Source organism: Garra rufa, chromosome 13 (assembly GCF_049309525.1).
Source record: "Garra rufa chromosome 13, GarRuf1.0, whole genome shotgun sequence".
Classification (NCBI taxonomy): domain Eukaryota; kingdom Metazoa; phylum Chordata; class Actinopteri; order Cypriniformes; family Cyprinidae; genus Garra; species Garra rufa.
The window spans coordinates 46,063,459-46,083,765 of NC_133373.1; the positions used below are offsets into that span (position 1 = coordinate 46,063,459).

General features: G+C 33.6%; 2 protein-coding genes across 2 annotated transcripts; one reads left to right on the forward strand and one right to left on the reverse strand.

Moving 5' to 3' along the window:
• Positions 1-635: 635 nt before the first annotated feature.
• On the forward strand, positions 636-17,028 carry LOC141348587 (RNA-binding protein 25-like). The gene is made up of 12 exons (XM_073852862.1): positions 636-724; positions 2,230-2,353; positions 2,848-2,897; positions 3,465-3,629; positions 3,777-3,834; positions 5,176-5,342; positions 6,798-6,983; positions 7,053-7,136; positions 11,787-12,049; positions 16,262-16,388; positions 16,475-16,564; positions 17,005-17,028. The coding sequence occupies exons 2-12, from the start codon at positions 2,248-2,250 to the stop codon at positions 17,026-17,028; spliced, it is 1,320 nt and encodes a 439-aa protein (XP_073708963.1). The 5' UTR covers positions 636-724; positions 2,230-2,247.
• Positions 17,029-17,748: 720 nt separating this feature from the next.
• On the reverse strand, positions 17,749-20,137 carry LOC141348588 (E3 SUMO-protein ligase ZBED1-like). The gene is made up of 3 exons (XM_073852863.1): positions 19,273-20,137; positions 18,326-18,936; positions 17,749-18,144 (listed from the first exon to the last, which is right to left on the reverse strand). The coding sequence occupies exons 1-3, from the start codon at positions 20,135-20,137 to the stop codon at positions 17,749-17,751; spliced, it is 1,872 nt and encodes a 623-aa protein (XP_073708964.1).
• Positions 20,138-20,307: the final 170 nt, after the last annotated feature.

Here is a 20,307-nt window from a genome sequence, read left to right on the forward strand (position 1 = left end):
TGGTTAAATGTCACACCAAAATCAAAACAGCAAGAAATCATTTGCTATATACCTGTAATATATATATATATAAATATAAATAAATATAGAAATATTTTTTTTTTTTTGTTGACCGTTTTGTGAGATTCATCCAGAGATTAATTTATTTGAATATTGTCTTAGTGTTGTTCATATATACAAATATAAAAGTTTGGAAGTTAATTAAAAATTCTGCTGTGGGACATTTATGAGTTCATGTTATATTTAGAATCAACAGGAAATATGGTTAGTTACAATACGCAACTGAAAACAACAATAGAAAAACTATTTATAGCCAAAGTACTACAATTACAATTAAAACGAAAGGAACTAAATGCTTATATCATACTATATTGTTCTCTATTATTTTATTTTTTTAACTGCGATAAATGTGCAAATGTTTTGCAGACTTTTATGAAGCACATATAACTAATGGTGAAATTAAATAATTTGACGAAAATGATAGTCGTATTATATCCCACACCAAGAAATTCTAAGACCTAATTTAATGTATATTTGCATTTAATTTGGTATCTGTTTATTTTATTTCGCTTTTTTTTTTTTTAAACCGGAGGTCTTTTAACTTGCCCGTTACTTTCCCACAATTCCATTTGACCGGAAACGGAAGGTTCGATTGCTCGTTGCTTTTACTACGGATCCGGTGAACTTTCCGTGCGAGAAACGAGTTGATATCGATTTGGTTTGAGTGAGTATTATTTATTAAAATATTAGCTATATTTTTGAGTTCACTTTTTCATCGTCTCTTACAAGACTTTGATAAAACGCGTTAATCCGTTGGGAGAGGTCAGAGTAAAGGCTTTTTGTGAACGTTAGCTCGCGGCTAGCATTTACCCGGTCTGACTGAAATGATTCCCGCTGCTATTTTCTGACCAACCGGTCTGATTTTTGGGTTTAAAATTAGTATATTTTACACAAGCAATACAATTTCCGCGCTTAAGCGTCTTAGCTATTATATACTTGTTTATTTGGTTAGCTAACGTCAGTGGTTTGTCACATTGCGAGATATTACAACAACGTGAAATCGGCCTGTAAATAGTTTTAAGATCTTTGCCATGATTTCAACACTTTCAGTTAGTCTCAGATTAATTTCAGTCATTTAAACTCAGTTCAGCTTGTTTTTTCAATGCTTACACCATTTCAGGTTGATTTCGGTACTTTCAGTTTGGTCTTTCAGCTTATTGTTGCTCATTTGGATGACAATGTATTCATATGGAGGTAATTTCATGTATTTTACAATAATTTAAGCTTCATTTCAAAACTTTAAACTGATTTCATGTTCATTTTGGAACCTTAAGATGGTTTCAGGTCGGATTCTGAGCTACTGATTTCACCTCAGTCATCCTGAAATCAGCTGATTGCTGTCAGTATTTTCTGATTTGGTGTGTATGCGTTTATTTATTTGTGGTGATTATGTGTTGTAAATGCATTTAACATCCATTTTGACAGCCTTAAACAAATGCTCAAGTTAGGGCACCATAGAGGCTTGCTTAAAACTAACTTAAAGGAGTAGTTCACTTTCAGAACAAAAATGTACAGATAATGTACTCACCCCTATGTCTTTCTTTCTTCAGTCGTAAGGAAATTGTTTTTTTGAGCAGAACATTTCAGGATTTCTCTCCATATAATGGACTTCTATGGTGCCCCCGAGTTTGAACTTCCAAAATGCAGCTTCAAAGGGCTCTAAACGATCACAGCCAAGGAAAGAAGGGTCTTATTTAGCAAAACAATCGGTTATTTTCTAATAAAAATTACAATTTATATACTTTTTAACCTCAAATGCTTGTCTTGTCTAGCTCTGTGTGTACTCTGTTTAGAGATTAAAAAGTGTATAAATTGTAAATTGTAAAATAATCGATCGTTTCGCTAGAAAAGACCCTTCTTCCTCGGCTGGGATCATTTAGTGCCCTTTGAAGCTGCATTTAAACTGTATTTTGGAAGTTCAAACTCGGGGGCACCATAGAAGTCCATTATATGGAGAGAAATCCTGAAATGTTTTCCTCAAAAAACAAATTTTTTTATGACTGAAGAAAGAAAGACATGAAAATCTTGGATGACAAGGGGATGAGTACATTATCTGTGAATTTTTGTTCTGAAAGTGAACTACTCCTTTAAGAGAAGATCTTAATCTTCTAAACATTATAAGCTCCTGTCATTCACAGTTGTTAATGATGTGTTTGTGTTCTGTTTAAGGTGGGTGTTCTGCCCAAGATGTCTTTCCCTCCTCATCTCAACCGGCCACAAATAGGCATCCCAGCGATGCCGCCAGGACTCCCTCCACCACAGTTTGCTGGGTTTCCACCGTCAATGCCTCCCGGTAATCAAGAAAAGCTAGATTACAAGACCTTGTTTTGAAGTATTGGTGTTCCTGTAGCTCAACTTTTAGATCGTAGAGTAAGCAAAGTCATGAGTTTAGTTCACAGAGAACACATAATGGCAAAATGTAAACCTTTAAAGGAAAGTGTCCGCAAAATGCATACGTGTTCATTACAATGGCGGTGTTAACTGGAGTCCAGAGCATTCAGTGAGCAGTGTTCTGTGTTGCTTGCTTTGAGTATTCAAAGTTTGAATAATGAAAAAAAGAGTTAAGTTAATTAAGAACAAATAGGTTTGTTTTAAATGTTGAGCCCTATTTGCATTGATGTAACATTTCAGGCTTGGTTATGAACTGTTTAAATGTTTTGGAGAGATGGCATTAGTTCTATTTTGAATTGCTGAATAAACCGTTTGTGTTAAATTGGTCAAAATATGAAGTTTAATCCACCTGATTTGGTTAAATACTTTCTGATTATGTTTTTTCCTCCCCTCTAGGAACCCCAATGATTCCTGTCCACATGGGTATAATGACTCCAGCCCCTGCGGTAATGTTATTTAAGCTTTGGGCTTTGTTACTTTTGATATGTAAAGGTCTCAGCTTTTGAATTCTCTCGAAGAATAAATGCCGTTTTGAAGCACTTTTGTGGTGTAATTATATCATAAAACTGATATAGTTTTAATATAGTATTAATTTATGTATAAAACATTTGTTTTTGTGTTAAATTTTGAATATTGAATGAATTGTTATTAAATCAAGAACTTGTGATTCAAAATCTATTCAATAGTCCTTTCTGAAGTGTCCATCTATTTATGTATTTGCTTATTGCATTGCTGTCAAGAACATTCAAATGTTTAATGTAGAACTAAGTAATAATCTAGTTAAGATATGTTTTTCGTTAAGTGAATGCATTTGACTATTTATATGCAATTATGCATAGTAAAAACTTTATTTTTTTTGCATATGTTTGTACAAAAATATTTTAATGTGCTAAATTTACCACAGAGATGCTTCCTGTTGAATCAGAGTTTCATCTCATTTTTATATCAGTCACAATCAAATTCTTTGTCACATTTTGGCTACATATTAATTGTGATGTGATGTGATTGATCAGGTTCTCGTGCCCACGGCGATGTCTGTGGTTAGTAAAGTTGCTGTTCCCAGGAAGGAAAGTGCTGCTCTGGCAAAAGACAATGACAGCAGCGGTCCCACAACCACCGTGTTTGTGGGCAACATCTCTGAGAAAGCATCTGACATGCTCATCAGACAGCTGCTAGCTGTGAGTATAACATCAGTCCTAGGCTTTCAGCAATGTCTTTGCATCAATCAATAGTTTGAGTTTTACTCTAAAGTGGAATAGCTCTTGGTAACATTTCATGTTTAGTGTTAGTTGGATTGATATGAATAATAACCACTTGTTTTTCAGAAATGTGGTTTGGTATTAAGCTGGAAACGAGTTCAAGGCGCCTCAGGGAAACTCCAAGGTAAATATATTTTTTTAAACACCTAACCTCATTTCTCTTGTGCCCAGTTTGGTTTGCTTAAAATCAACATTGCTGTAAGGCTTAGTTGTGAATATCAGAATGAAACGCATACATGCTTCACCAGTTTCAAGCATGGTATTTACACCAAGGTTATTTTCGTATACGAAAACTATTGATCAGAAAACATTCTCGTAAACTGAAATAAAATAAAAACATCAAAATAAATGAAAAACTAAAGCGAAACAAATCACTAATCATTTTTTGTAATCATTACGTTATAAACAATAACGCAAATATAAACATTGATGTCTATGGTAGAGATCAATATAGAGCATGTCATCTTTTGAAAGTAATTGGCGCTCTTTAAATAACATTTGTCACTGAATAGAGAGATTCATTCAAAAACGATGATTCATCCAGTAATGTTTTTTTTGAGTAATTTATTCATTCAAACCACTTTTTCATAAATTTAATATAAAAAAAGGTGTATAAAATATATCGTATTTTAAATACATATATTATGTATTACAATGTTTAATAACTCATTCAAATGAATGAAATCTAAATAGACTGCATCAATTGATATTTTGTCTCACATTATTTAGCTTAGTTTAGAATTGAGGGGAAATTGTGAACTCTATTTGATCTCTAAAAAACTAAACTTTATAAAAAGTAAATAGAAATGTGTTCACAAAATAAAAATGAAACTAAAACTAACAATTGTTAATGTATATTTTTGCTCTGAGCTGTCCAAAGACACTGATTTCATGAGCTGCTTGCATGTAAATGAACACACATAACTGAGCTTCACTATGAAATCAGCAGTGTTTTATTTGCCTGCAAATCATCAAAATAAAAGCTTGATGGTCAACTGTTTGAATATGAAATTAAAACTGAAATATTACCAGTGTTTCCCCGAAGTTTACAGCTTTGAGGGGGTGGAGTGCCAGGTGCCGGTAGACAACTGTACTTTTTTCTGCACTTTACTTTCTGTATAACAACAAAAACATTTATTTCAGTGAAAAAATAAGTCAAACTTTTTTGAACAATAGAGCCCTACAATCTTTTTCTTTTTTTTTCAGAATTTTCTAATAAACAAATGAAGGCATTAAACATTTATTTATTTTTAATCAAATAAAAATGAAACACTTTAATTTTATGTTTAAGTTTTAATAATAATTGTAGTATTTTCTACAATTACAATTGGTTTCTACAATGCGCAATGTATTTATTTATTATTATTATTATTTTTTTAAATAGTACAGACTTGGTCGCATTCCCTTTAAATGTGAATATGTGATGTATATGTCTATATAAGGTATATGTTTTTTTTGTTTTCAGCGTTTGGTTTCTGTGAGTACAAAGAGCCTGAATCTACTCTACGAGCTCTTCGGCTGCTACATGAGCTCCAGGTTGGAGAAAAGAAACTTCTGGTCAAAGTCGATGCCAAAACCAAAGCACAACTAGATGAGTGGAAAGCAAAGAAGAAGAGCACCAGTGAAAATGGAGTAAGTGTAACAGTTTGATACTAAAATATAAATGTGAGGTTTACTTAATTTTAAGTAATGTTTGCATCTTCAGTGGTATTTTTTTAGGATAGGAAATATTTCAGTACCTCATGATTCGAATAATATCTATTCATGATTTAATTTTGGTTTTTAATCAAGATTCATGATTTTTCAGCCTTTTTTGTGCACACTGGACATCAAATGCATCAGTATTTTGGTACAAAAACACACTGGTCTATAGTATGGGTTAACTTCCTAATAAATAAAAAATATTTTACACTTCCTATTAGGGATGTGCCTGAATCCGAATACCCTGTTCAGAAAGGAAACGACATGTACTACAGAACCCCTAAAAGAAATAAATACGAGATGGGAGAAAAAAACTGCCAATTATATTGTTGGGTAATTATACTGTATACTAATTTGTGGGCATCAGGGAGCCGCTATTAATATGTGGGGCTTTTAAATCACTTTTAAATGCGTATTTGCTTTTTACTTTCGAGATTCGTGGCAATAGTTCATTCACCATCTTCCTATCAGTCATCTCTCCTTACTCTGCTCATATGGTAAGTGAAATATTATATACTCTAATGGAGGGTTGTCACAATACCATAAAAATTACTTAAGATACTATACCAGCTGAAGTATCACGATTCCAAGTAGTATCATGATACCATGCAGTATTCTGTTAATGTGAAATTCAATTCTACAAAATCAAAATTTCATAAATAAAAACAGACAAGATTTTTTGCTGAATACTTCATTAATGTAAATGAATGAACAAAACTCATCTTAGCACTGCACAGAAGCTGCATGAAGTGACATTTAGATGTGGTATTTATAGATTTAGACTGTATTTATAATAATTGCATAAATAATGTTATGAGATTGTTTTAAATACAAAATTTTGAGTATAGAAATATGTTTATGCAGGTGGCAGCGAGTGTTCATTGAATCACTGAGTCATTCAAATGATTCTTTCAAAACGGCTGAATCCTTCAGGTGCCAATCAAAAAAACAGTTTTTATGAATGGCTTAGTGTATCGGTGATTCGACCAAGCCAACACGGATGTGAACACAGAATCCGTGCACTCTTAACTCTTGCTCATGTCATATTGCTGAACTGTCAGGAGCATATCTTGAAATAACTAAGTTAGCAGCTTGTACATTTAAACATTTATTTATAATGTGTTTTTCCAAACACTTGCCCTGGCTGATAATGGGGCAGGATGTTGTTTGGATTTGTTTTTCCTCCATTGCTGTTGCCTATTCCAACAACATCATGTGAACTAATTTGTGAATCGACACAAACCGCTAGAATACTGAATTGCAATTCATATGTGAATCATTTTTTTTTTTTTCACCCACCCCTAGTGTTTTTAACTACTGATTTTACAACGGTCTCAGATGCGTTTTACCACAAAAATGCTGAGTTTTGATCTGTGTGTCTGGCAGAATGGCAAGGCAGAGGATGGTGCTGAAGAGGAAGAGGAGGTTCTGGATGAAGAAACTAAGAAGCGGGACCAAATTGTCAAAGGTGCTATTGACGGCTTGATCCGGGAGTATTCAAACGAGCTCAACGCTCCATCACAGGACGATGAGTCGAGTCGCCGCAAAAAGAAGAGAGAAAAGAAGGACGAGGTTGGTATTATTATATTAAAATTTAATATTATTTAATATTACTTTTTAACATGCTCTCCATTTGTTTAGGATGACATCAGCGCCATGGAAATGGAAGATGACAAAAGAGATCTGATTTCCAGGGAGATCAACAAATTCCGCGATACCCATAAGGTACAATACTTGCTAATTTACACCATATCACAGGTAGAGCGCAACAGCCTTTTACACCTAGTTTAGTTTGACAACATACCAGCATGAGTAGATGCAATTTAGCACAGGAAAACTTGTTACATTTAAGAAGTAAATATGATTATATAGTGAAGTAGTTTAAGACTAGGCCTCATTAGGTCCAGAGCGTTTGTGTAAATTGTAGCGTGGCCTCCATGTTAAGGGTGGGAAATGTAGTCACACATACAATGCATGGACGTTCTGTGCACTTCCCTAAAAGCTAATCTATTCATTAAACCCCACCATTATGATAGAGATCATATGGTGACTAAACCAAGATGAATCTCTCAGCTTTGGAAAAAGTTGCAAGGATAGGATGTAAGTATGAGCTTTCCATTTTTCTCTACTTGTACTGGGCGCCCCCTTCTGGAGGACTTGCACAGGGGCAACTGCACCGACTCGCTCTGAAATTAGGATGGTTTTAATATCGTAATGCATATAGGGGAGTGTTTATACAAGGCATTAACTGTGAAACCATTGATTTTCTGGTTCTTTGAGGCAAGGGCGGCCAGTGAACCTGTGTGGGTCTGCTAGTAAAAGTGATGTTGGTGCTATAATAAATACTGCTGACTTGAATAACAGTGAATTGGCCCATTCGGCTCTTGTAAAAGTAGGGGGCGCCCCTCCACAGCACACGGACTTTCTGAAGATTTTACAGGTATGAATTCGCTTTGTGATTAAGTCTGCCAACACCTCTCTTCATTCCTGCTTGCTTGCACTCTTTCTTTTCATTCTTTTTAGTGTTTCTTTGTGTGTGTGCTCACTGAATGTCATCTTTTTATAGTATTACATTTTAACATTTGTATGGCTGGAATTACACAATTACTACAAAGCCTATGTAATTCATAAAGTCAGTTTCACAACTCGTTTTAAACGTGTCACATCACAAATGATTTCTCAAATCATGAAGCTTGAGGAGAGATTACTTTTCTGGGTGATTACAATTACATTTATGCAAAAAGTCCCATGTAGAGAGACCAAAATAGACTTGTCATGAGCTGTTTTAACTTAGACCAGTTAGTGAACACCCACATCAGTACGGCAAGTCCATAGCAACATCATTTTTTTAAATAATAATTTAAATTATTTTACACAATTTTAAAGATATTATATATAATATATATTTAAAAATATTTTATAATATATTTTTATTATATATGCCAAAGTATTCAGATGTAGTTGGTCAAAAACATAAGTTCTGTTATTTTAGTCTAATTTATATTCTATTATAGGATGTATTAATAATTTGCATGAGAATTTTTTTTTTATTTTTTAATTTTAGTTTAAGCTTCAGAAATATTGTCATTTGTATTAGTTATTTGTTTCTTCTTATTTTTGTTTTTAATTTTAGGAATTTTATAACTTCAACTTTATCACATTTATGCCAAGGCAACTTTTTCATTTTTTTTTTTTTTTTTTTCATTTTTCATCAAGATCTTCATCTCCTATGTGTTTATTTTATTTTATTTCAGCTTTATTTCAATTACTTAAACCATTAGTAACCACCCACATCACCCTAGCAAGTGCATATACATTTTTTTTTTTTTTTACAATATTTAAAAATGTTATATGCCAAAATTTTCAGAGGTCCTTGGTCTACAAGTGCTATTTTAGTATTATTTATGTTCCATTGTAGTATTTATTAATAATTTAATAATTTAAAATTGTTTTTTTTTTGTTTACATTTTAGTTTAAGCTTTAGAAAAAAATATTTTTTATTAGTTTTTTGTTTTATGTTATATTTTATTAGTTATTTATCTTTGATTTATTTTTGTTTTAAATTTTTGGGAATTATATATCTTCAACTTAATTTATCACAGTAAGTTGCCAAGGCAAAAAATGTTAAACTTTTTTGAATTTTAAGTTTATAATTTCCTATCTGTATTTTATTTTAGCTTTTTTTTTTTTTTCCCGATTACTAGGACTAATAGTAAGCACCTACATCACCCTAGCAAGTGCTTATCAATGTTTAAAATCTATCTTACGGTCTTATTTTAAAATACAGTCTTACACCATTTACAAAATATACATGCCAAATTATTGAGATTATTTTATTTTTAGTATTAGTAATTTGCTAAATGTGTGTTTTCTCCTTTGTAATACTTACATTTTTACTTTAGCTCATTTTCAATTAGTTTCCAAAAAACATTCCTTTTTTGTTCATTTACTATCTATCTTTGAATCCACACAGCATTACTTTTAAATGTGCAATAGTTAATACTAGAATAAAAACTTACTGTAAAATGTTGATCATTTTACTGATCTAAAGATTTGTGTAGCCTACAAAACTATCCTGTCAAATTCACCAGTAGAAATGTGACTTAAAAGCTGTGTCACTTGTAAATTACATGCGTTATGTTATACGTTATTTTCCTGTCTTGTCTTCTCCTCTTGTTTATTTGCTGCTGCTGTTCACAGTTGCATAACACCCACGTTTGAGCGCTTATGAAATAGTTTCATATTAAAATTAGACTTTAAATGTATTTATAATGAATTGTTGATGGACGTCGCTCTAGCCTGATATTTAGTCTCAATTAGCCAACTGCAAATTGAGACTAAATCCGTGGGTGTCATGCTACACTTCAGTGCATTTCATAATTGAGTCAGTCCATTCCTCTGAGGGCCCTTGTCGTCTGCAGTGGGGTAAGCAGTCTCTACACCTTAATTTGTTGCCTTTTCTATCCAAACTACAAAGAAAACGAAGCAAATCTAACCAATACAGTATGCAATGCTCCTGTCACAACATTTTGAAAATGTCTGGAAGTTGTTTGTGAGATTGTTGCAAGCAAAGAGAATCGTTTGTTTTTTTATTTTTCCTTGTGAATCCTTTGACCTGCTTTTCCTCCCAGGCCTAACAAAAAAGGCTTGTAGGGCCACGGAAGCGCTGTGAGTCGCTAGTCAACACCTGTAAGTGCACAAACAACTAGTTTTGCAAGGATTAAAGCCTCTTTCTGTTGATCATGTGATGAGATGGAAATTACAGCTCCTTCAACTGTTTCTGATCTTATTCAGTTGTTTGCAACATTGAAATTATATCTCAAAAGTGGTTTCCAGGTTTCCTTTTATTAATTGCTGAACAGTTTCTTAATTTATGTGCTGTTCCGTCTAGATATTGTCCTCTGTCATTATGAAGGGCAGTTCTAAAGTCGAAGAGACCACATTGAAAATCTAATTTGTTTAAGTTTTAGGAAAATTTAAAAACAAAGATATGACATGCATGTATGAAAACCTGTTGCCGCGAAAAAAAAAAAAAGTAATTGTGATTTTTTTTTTTTTTTTTTATCTCTGATTGCAAAATATAAACTTCCAAAGATATGAAATAAGTGCATTTTTATGAGTTCAGCATATTGCAAATTAGACTTCTTACTTTATATCTCACAATTCTGGCTTTTTCTTTGCTTTGTTTCATAAGCTTGTGAGTTTATATCTCTTTATTTATATTTATTATAATAAATAATTTAAAGAAGAAAATCCAAACTGGAAATGAACTCAGAATTGATGAGAATTTAAATGAGAAATGTATCTCATGTATATATTAAATATACTTAACTTTTCATAAGCTTACTATATTTCCAATGAATTCAGGAGATTTTTTTTCTCACTATTATATAAGATAATATTGTGAGATAAATGTGGAAATGTATAAAATAAACTTATAGTTCATCGTATTTAAATTCTCAGCAGAGTTTTTTTTCTTGCAATTATTTATGATATTTTGACAGAAATTCACAAACTTATGAGAGTTCAGTGTCTTTTGTGTTAAAATAAGATATAAGAATAAGAAATTTATATATTGTGAATTCAGGAGACTTTTTCTCACAAATCTGAGTTTATATCTAAGATAATTCTGACCTTTTTTTTTTAAATTATTTAACATGTATAGATATATATAGTGTAATTTATGAAATAAACATATAGTTTTGCTTTTGTTTTCGACATGAAATAATAAGGTAATTGCAACTTTTTATCTCACAGTTCTGACCTTGTCTCTTTTGAATTGTCAGAAAATGTCAGATTTTGTGATAGAAAGTTGCATTTACTTTTTTCAATTTTTTATTTATCTGTGGCGGAAAACTAGTTTTCATGTGCATGAAGAACATTTTAAAAATGAAGCAGCACTAAACAGATTTGCAAACTCAATTCCAAATTTCAAATGACTTCACAAATAACTTAACTTTTAAAATTCTGCATTATTTCAATGTTTCTAATCAAATAGGTGTTTGATCATGTGACACTTTGTAGATGTTTTTGCTTCTATTGAAGCTAAAGATGCTCTTTCTTGATCTCAGGTCATGCTGGAGAACATGATCATCAGGTTAAGTTCATGTAGCTCTAGTGCTGCTGTCATTAAAATATCTCATACATCTCATACTGCATCATATCTCATAATCAAAATTTTTGATAATATAATTTACGATTCAACATTTATTGCGTTAAAATTTTCTAGTGGTCTCAGACTTTTGATGCCTGTATATGAATGCGAACGTGAATGGCAGGGATTGTAAACCACTTCCTCACAGAGTGATGTTATGTCATGTACTCTTGTTTTGTGCATGAGTAGTCGCTAATCTGAAAACTTCCGTTTTCCCACAGAAATTAGAAGAGGAAAAGGGCAAGAGGGAGAAGGAGAGGCAGGAGCTGGAGCGGGAACGCAAGGAGAGAGACAAGGAGCGCGAGAGAGAACGTGAACGACGGGATCGCGAACGGGAAAAGGACAGAGAAAGGGAGCGTGAGAGAGAGCGGGAACGCGAGAGGGAGAGAGAAAGAGATCGAGACCGCGAGCGCACGAAAGAGAGGGAGAGAGAGTGGGAGAGAGACAGAAGCCGAGACCGTAGCGAAGACCGCAGTCGATCCAGGTACACTAAATGAAATGTCATCAGATGTTTGTGTTGTTTTCAGTTTTTCCACTGATTTCCCAATCAGTTTTCACTACCTTACCTTTTAACAATTTTTGTGTCATATATTTGTGTAGTCAAACCAACATTTATTCAGACACCTGAAACATTTCTCACATTTTCACAGTTTATTAGAACTCAGAGTTAAGAACAAATAATTCATCTTGATAATATCAGATAACTTTGGTAGAAAGGCATGTAACATGATCAACCAAAAATTCAGACAACTGTTATTATGACCATATTTAGACAACTATCAATACTTTGTTGACCAATTACCAACCAATGATTAATTTTGTTCAGAATGTGGTGTACAAAGGTCACATTAGCAGTGAAAACTATGAAGCAATGAAAGAAAAAAACACTTTAGCAAAACATGGTCAGGTCAAAGTGTCTGAATATTTTTTTGGTCCCAAATTTTTATCAGATTTACTGGTAGTCCACTGTATACATAATTTTTGGGTATAATATGTCACCGTTTACTTTATTTTGCTGTCCTCACTTACATAAATTAACTATAGTGTCTTGCACCCAGTAGTAAAATAAAATAAAAAAATTCAAAAATGAAAAGGCTTTAAAAGAAGAAATTTATATATATATATATATATATATATATATATATATATATATATATATATATACAGGGCTTGACATTAACTTTTTGAGGCACTTGTCCTTCGGACAAGTAAATTTATGTTTCACTTGTCCATGCACAAAAGTCACTTGTCCGGGTAAAGATTTATAATATCATTTATTTATTTTTTTGTTTTGCTAATGCAGAATTCATTGAAAGCATCCAAACACTATCAATATTAATACAATTCAGTTGAAACAGTAGAAAGGAACGTAGAAGTATAAGTAGAAAGGAACAGTAGAAGGATCTCCAGACTCATAGTATAATACAAAGTAATACTTTGCACGCTGATGTGCACAGTGTATCACCAGAGGTAGTGGTGACTTTCGGTGAAAAAAAAATTAAAACTATCTATCCGACAGATGCCACAGAACATTTCTCCGTCTTCATAAATAACCCAGTCGAATTCATCTTTCCATTTGGTTACAAATTTTCGTTCCCGTTTGAACTCATATGGTGCTGTTGGTGTAAGGCAGGGCTCGAAATTAACTTTTTTACTTGGTAGCACTGGTGCTCCCAACTTTAAAAAGTTAGGAGCATCCCAAAAAATTTAGGAGCACCCAATTTCTTTTTAGTTATGCACCGATCTTGATTCTTCATGGCCGATTCTGATTAACTGACATCTGACAGACGCCTGCCAGATGTTTGTACACAGCAGATGCTTTCCAGATCAAGAGATCTTTATCAGACATCTTGCAGACGTACATGTGCTATCTGAGCCGCATTGTATAGTATATTGACACGGAGGCGGCAGAATTGTATCTGACAGAATGTGCGCTGTAGCACGAAATATACTATATTTCTTCAAAAGCAAATTGTGGAGACCTTTTAATTGTCCACAATAAAAATAAAATTGTCATTTCACACACCCCTAATTGCAGTTTGTGCAACGCCGGAACAGGGTTTGGTTGAGAGAGAGAGAGAAAAAAACGTCCAGTTCTAAGTTAAGCGGAGCGCAGTTTCAGTGACAGGGAATGATTGACGGCTCAGGGCTCGCAAAATGTCAAAATCTCTGGTAGCCCTTCGGGCAGGTACTCATCAGAATTTGATAGCCCAAAAATTAATTTAACTAGCCCAAATAAAAAAAAAGACATTTTTTAAAAATATAGAAAATCAGATAGGAGTCTAAATGTCAATCAAAAATTTTTTCAATACACAAATATAAACAAATATCAAGGAAAGAATTTTATTTCACCATTTAGTGTAGCTGCAGAATTTTAAAATATCAATTTAAGGCAATTTATGACCCTTTTTTTTAAGAGCTGCACAAGTTAAATGAATAGTATGAGTGGGGTTGGACAATGTACGGTAGAATATTAAGCCATAAAATTACATGATTTATAATTCAGATACAGACACAAAAAACAAAATATCTAATACAATGGCATTTCAACCTTTATACCATTAAAAGGGATAAATCAAGTATATCATTTCTTATATTTATATAAGATATATAACATTAGTATTACTTAATTGTTTAGATTTTTAAAAGGCAAATTACATTATTTCACACTTACACATGGATCGATAATTCCAATAATTTGACCATAAACAGCTGAAAAAATGTATTGAAAATAAAAATTAATTTGTTTGTCACGAGGGGGCGCTTTAGGAGCGCTGAAATACTACGGTTTCCATAGTAACAGCTGTACACAAACCAGCACTAACGCCGTTTTATCCATAGACATATATGGTTTTATCAGACATGAAATGACAATACAAACGACATGTTTCTGAGGACAGTCTGTTCCCTTCAGATACATTCATATGAAGACATCCCTGCAGCGTTTTGACTTTGAAACGTACAGCGTGCATATTTATTCAATGACATCATTGCCTTTTTGAAGATTTATCCAAACCTATTGCGATCGTCTTTTCGTCTCTTAAACTTATGTTAATCAAGACTTTTAGTCTTGTACTACTAGTCAGTAGTTAGGCTAGCGACAGTTTTGAAACCGAGTCGCACCACACTCATTTCTCTCACTCGCACAAATGCTTCCAAATATAATTTGAGGTCGCACAGATTAATTTATCGCAATTTCGAGAGAGAGAGAGAGAGAGAGAGAGAGAGAGAGAGAGAGACGCGCGCGCTCGCGCACTCTCCCATGATCGAACATATAGAATGCTGCTACGTCAGAGCGGCCAAAGCGTCAACAAGCTTCCTCGTACTGTTTGACAAGAGTTCTTAACGGGGCGGTGTGAACGTACAGTAACTTCACGAGCAGGTCTTTTCCGTTCCGTGTGTGTGTGTGTGTGTGTGTGTGTGTGTCGGCGCGCTGCGCTCTCTGTTCAATATTCCGCTCGGTGTTTGCGCTGCACGTTCTGCTCTGTCGTTAACGGCATATAACGTTAATTAACATGGCATTTTATTTTGTTTGAAATTTAACTTGTCCAGTCGGACAACCAATTTTCTCTTCCACTTGTCCTACAAAAAAATCCACTTGTCCCGGACAAGCGGACAAGCCTTAATGTCGAGCCCTGATATATATTTAATGTGTATATATAATTTTCTTTTCATTTATTTTTACCTCAATTAATTTATTAGTTATATTTTTTTATTTTTAATATTTAATTGAAGTCCTTTCATACCTTTATATTTAAGTATACAAATTGTTGAAAGGTATTTATTTAGAAATATTTATATACATTTATATTAACATTTTCTCTAATAATATTCATCTAATATTCCTTATCAACATTTAATTTTATACATTTATCAATATAGATACACAAATTGTTGAACTATTCGATCCCTTTTATCAAGGTATTTATTCATAAATATTTTTTTTATAATAGCATTGTCATTTATATTCATCCCATTTTTTTATCAACATTTATATTTCTATATATTTAAACATTTATTTTTATGTTTGTTTTTAAGTAGACAAATAAGGTATTTATTCATAAATATATATTTGTAACAATATTATATTCATCATTTTTTCTTTATCAATATTTATATTTTATACATTTATATTTATAAATGTTTGAGTATGAAAAGTGTTGAACTGTATTTGATACCTTTTAAAAAAGGTATTTATTTATGTATTTATAAATTCATATTAACATTTTCTCATATTTCTAATCGTATTTACAAACATTTATATCTTTATGCATTTATATTTCTGAATATAAATATACATATTGGTGAAAGATATTTAACACCTTTTAACAACATGTGTATATATATACATTTAATACATTTATGTAATCTTATGTACTTTTATTTTATTTATAAGTATGTATTCATAATATTACTTTATTTATTCTTTATCAACATTTATACACAGATTATTATTTACAGTTTTTTATTATTTGTGTATATATATTCATTACTCCAGCCTTTAAACAAATACAAATACAATATACTAAATGTAAAGGTATTTATGTATTTTTTTTTTACATTTTAATGACTTTTTTTGTACAGCTTTTACAATATTCAGATATAATAGTCAAAAGCTGAAGTTGTGTGTCTACAGTAAATTGCACACTTCATATATGATGTGAATATCACGTGACTGGGTGCTGTCTATTTTCAGAGAACAGAGTCGCGATAGAGACCGAGATAAGGAGAAGAAGCGCGATCGTGAAGAAGATGAGGAAGAGGCGTACGAACGGCGCAAACTGGAGAGGAAGCTGCGAGAGAAAGAGGCGGCGTATCAGGAGGTAAGTGACGTCTCTCTGATCACATTACTGAATGATTAGTTGTCTTATCAGACTATTTACCTTCTTTAATTACTCTCGCTCAACAGCGTCTGAAGAACTGGGAACTCAGAGAGAGGAAGAAAGCCAGAGACTACAGCAAGGAGATGGAGAGAGAGGAGGAACGCCGGCGTGAAATGGTAAACAACTGTTTTCCTAATTTCCTTAAATACACATTTTAGCCTGATCTATTCAAGCTTAAATATATGGACAGTATGATAACTATACAGTAATTTGATAACCATATTCAAATAAAAATGGTTATTATTTTTAATAACTACAAAATAAATGATTAAATATATTCATATATAATATTTAAATTATTTTGTTATTTGTTAGTTACCAATAATTTGTATAAATATAAAATAAATGGATATATTAAAATGTAGTAATTTACTACATATTTTTATTCTATTAATTATTAATGAGTACAAAATAAAGTGTAATGTCGGCAACACCAAAGCTCCAAAAATATCAAAAATATTTATTTTTAAAACAACTTTCGCATACCTTATGTGACGCTTCGAGCACGCAGGCTCTTCATCAGACAAATTGAATACTAATGTGCCACTCTTTATAGCTCCAGGTGATCCAAATCACATGACCAAACACCATCTTACTGACCAATACATCAACAGCTATAGTAAATCTACACCCAAAAATATGTAAAACTATGCAAAATACAACAATATTGTTATTAATATACACTTCAAAAAACACTTTTCTTGATTTTGTACCTGCAAGTATACATCAAATTAATTCATTAAATGAAATTAAATGAGTCACATCCAAAACTTTGATATATTATACACATTAAGAGAAACACACACCCATTTATATAGACATAATGAAGATTTTGATATTCGTCCATTTCTTTAAAAACTTAAGTCCTCTAGGGGACAACGTGTCTAAAGTAAAAATCCAAAAAGCCTCATGCTGTAAAAGCAATTTATCAATATCACCTCTGCGACGTGGATACTTAAAGGAGAACTCCGGTGTGATATTGACCTAAAGTGTATTGAATAATGATACCGAGTAGGGCTGCACGATTTTTGCTAAAATGTGAATCACGATTTTCCTTTATGGGAATTGAGATCACGATTCTCTTAGACGATTCTCCTTTTTTTAACCAAAATTTATTGCACTCAAGAACAAAAATAAAACACAGGACATTTAGTTTAATAAAGTGCTGGTGTAACATAAAACAGTCTCATTAACGGTCTCATTAACTAAAAAATATAAAAATAAATTTGTAAAAATAACTAAATGGAACTTTAACAATAACTTAACTGTACTTAACAATAACAAAAAATCTTTGTGCTCCTTAAAGGTTCTTGGCCAAGAACACTAAACGATCAACATTTTCAGGTTTTAGGGAGGAACGCAGGCATGTTACAATGTTCCCCCCTGTGCTAAAAACCCTTTCTGATGGGGAACTTGTAGCAGTGATACATAGGTATTTCCTTGCCAGCAGAGACAGTTTTGGATATTGTCCCTTGTTTTCATTCCACCAGACTAAGGGGTCATCTTCGCTGTCAATGTTTCTCGTGAGCAGATATGAGCCGAGCTCCATGTCAACATCATTCTCTTGTGAATCAGATGAGGATGCTGCTGCCTCATTGCCCTTCGCTGCTTTAAAAAAACTGCCTAAGGTTTTTCTCTTCTTTTCTACGGGGAGCAGCGAAGGCTGGGTGCTGGGGACAGTTGTGGGGGGACTTTGCTGAAAAAGAGAAAAGATAACTTAAAAATCTCAATACAGTATTCTACACTTGCTAACAAAAATAACATATCAGCAGTGGGTCAGATAAATACGATTTCAGTTATTTGCAGCTGTAAACAATTTAGCCGTACATTTCTTACTCTGTTAGACAATATTGTGAATCGTGTAAAGATATACTTACCATACCAATGCTAGTCATCTCATTCTTCAGTCTGTCCTTGACACTGACTTTGTTGTCCTCACTGACATAGTCCAGTTTAAATCGTGGATCCAATGCTGTGGCTAAATTGAGCAGCTCCTGAGTGTGTGGATCACTATACTTCTCTTGAAGGTAATGCAGGATTTTTGACTTAATTGATCGTGCAAGATCTGTATCATCTTCCTGCACTGCCATCATTGTTTCAAAAAGGTGGAGGACCGGCTTGACTGAGGAGCTAGTAACGTACTGCTCCCCTGACAGAGCATCAGTAAAATCTGCCAGTGGGGTGAGTGTCTTGTTGATTACTTCAAGGACTTCGATGTCTTGCCAGGTTGGTGTCAGGTGTCTAGCTTTCCGGTCAGAGGAGAGAACATGACCAATAGCAGTTTGCTGTTCAAGGACCCTCTGGACCATAGCTTGTCGGGATCCCCATCTTGTCGGGCACTCCGTTTTAAGCTGGTGTTCAGGCAGGTTGAGCTCCTTTTGGGCAATAGCAAGCTCCCTCTTCCGCTTCCAACTATGGCTGAAGTAGGCCACAATCTTTTTGCAAAGACCCACAGCTCGTTCAATCCGTGAGTCTTTCATTGCATTCTCTTGAAATAAAAATATGCTTTGTTATTAACGCTGCAGTAAATTAATTTAACATTACATACATTTTCTTGCATTGTTAAAATAGCTATTCAAATTCAATATAATGGGACAAACATAAAGCAGGATATACATAATTGTGTGTGTTTATGCTTTATTTATTTTAATCTAATTTTAAAATAAAATTCAATATTCAATGTTAATTTAAGCCTCAGAGTAAAAATGGGACCATTTATATTTTTTCAACTTATGTTTAATTTACACATTTTTCTGATTTAAATGAAAATATAAAGTTATAGATTAGTTATTGATAAGTTATTGATTGTTAATACACAGCTCACCTATAGCCAGATGTAGTCTATGGCCAAAACATTGAAGCCTTGTCCAGTTGTTTAGGGAGGTTGCTTTCACAATGTTTGCTCCACTGTCTGTGGTGATGCACACCATTTTTTGCTCCTCCAAACTCCAGGAGTTGAGACTCTCCTTTAGTCCTTGAGCCAATTCCTCGCCAGTGTGATCAGCAGGGAAGAACACCGTCTGTAGGCAGCGGCTTTTCAATTTGAAGTCCCTTGTTATGAAATGCACTGTCAAGCTTAAATAAGGCTCCATGGTTCGACTTGACCATAGGTCTGTTGTTGCCGCAAAGTAATGAATATTCTGCAGTTCTTCCTCGACTGTCGTACGACACCGGGTGTATAGATCTGGCAGTGCAACGGATGAAAAATAATTGCGAGAGGGCAAACAGTAGCGCTTGTCTAAAGTCTTCATCATAGCCTTAAATCCCTCATTTTGAACAGTGTTGATTGGAGCCATGTCTTTAGCTAAATGATAAGCGATGGCGTTTGTTATCTCTTTGTGCCGCTGTGAACTTGACGGGTATGGCGATGCTCCGTACAACGTCTGAGTTATGGAAGTTTGTGTTGTCTGGCGACTGGTGCTTTGAGTTGTGGCTCCCTTGTCTTTCATGGCTAACTCGTACTGTATTTTGTGGTGACGTTTGAGGTGGTTGTACAGATTAGTGGTATTACCTTGCGGTGCTGCGACGATGCCAAAACACTGCTTACAAATGATCACTGTTTGCGCATCGTCTTCGGGTTTAAACCCGAAGAAGTTCCACACAGTGGAATGTGCTCCTTTTTTCTGTACTAATTTTGTCACATTCTCACTTTCGCCGTCGCCACCAGAATTTTCCACACTTTGGCTCATTTTTCTCCCTCTTACCGCTAACTTACAAATCCACCGAGTAAACTGACGTTTAGGTCTGACACCTTGTGACACGTCATGTGAGTGACAGCGTAACCTAGCCAATGAAATGAGGGTAAAGAGAGAACCGCTCGATATTTATTACTGATTGGTGAACACTTGAATGCAGCATG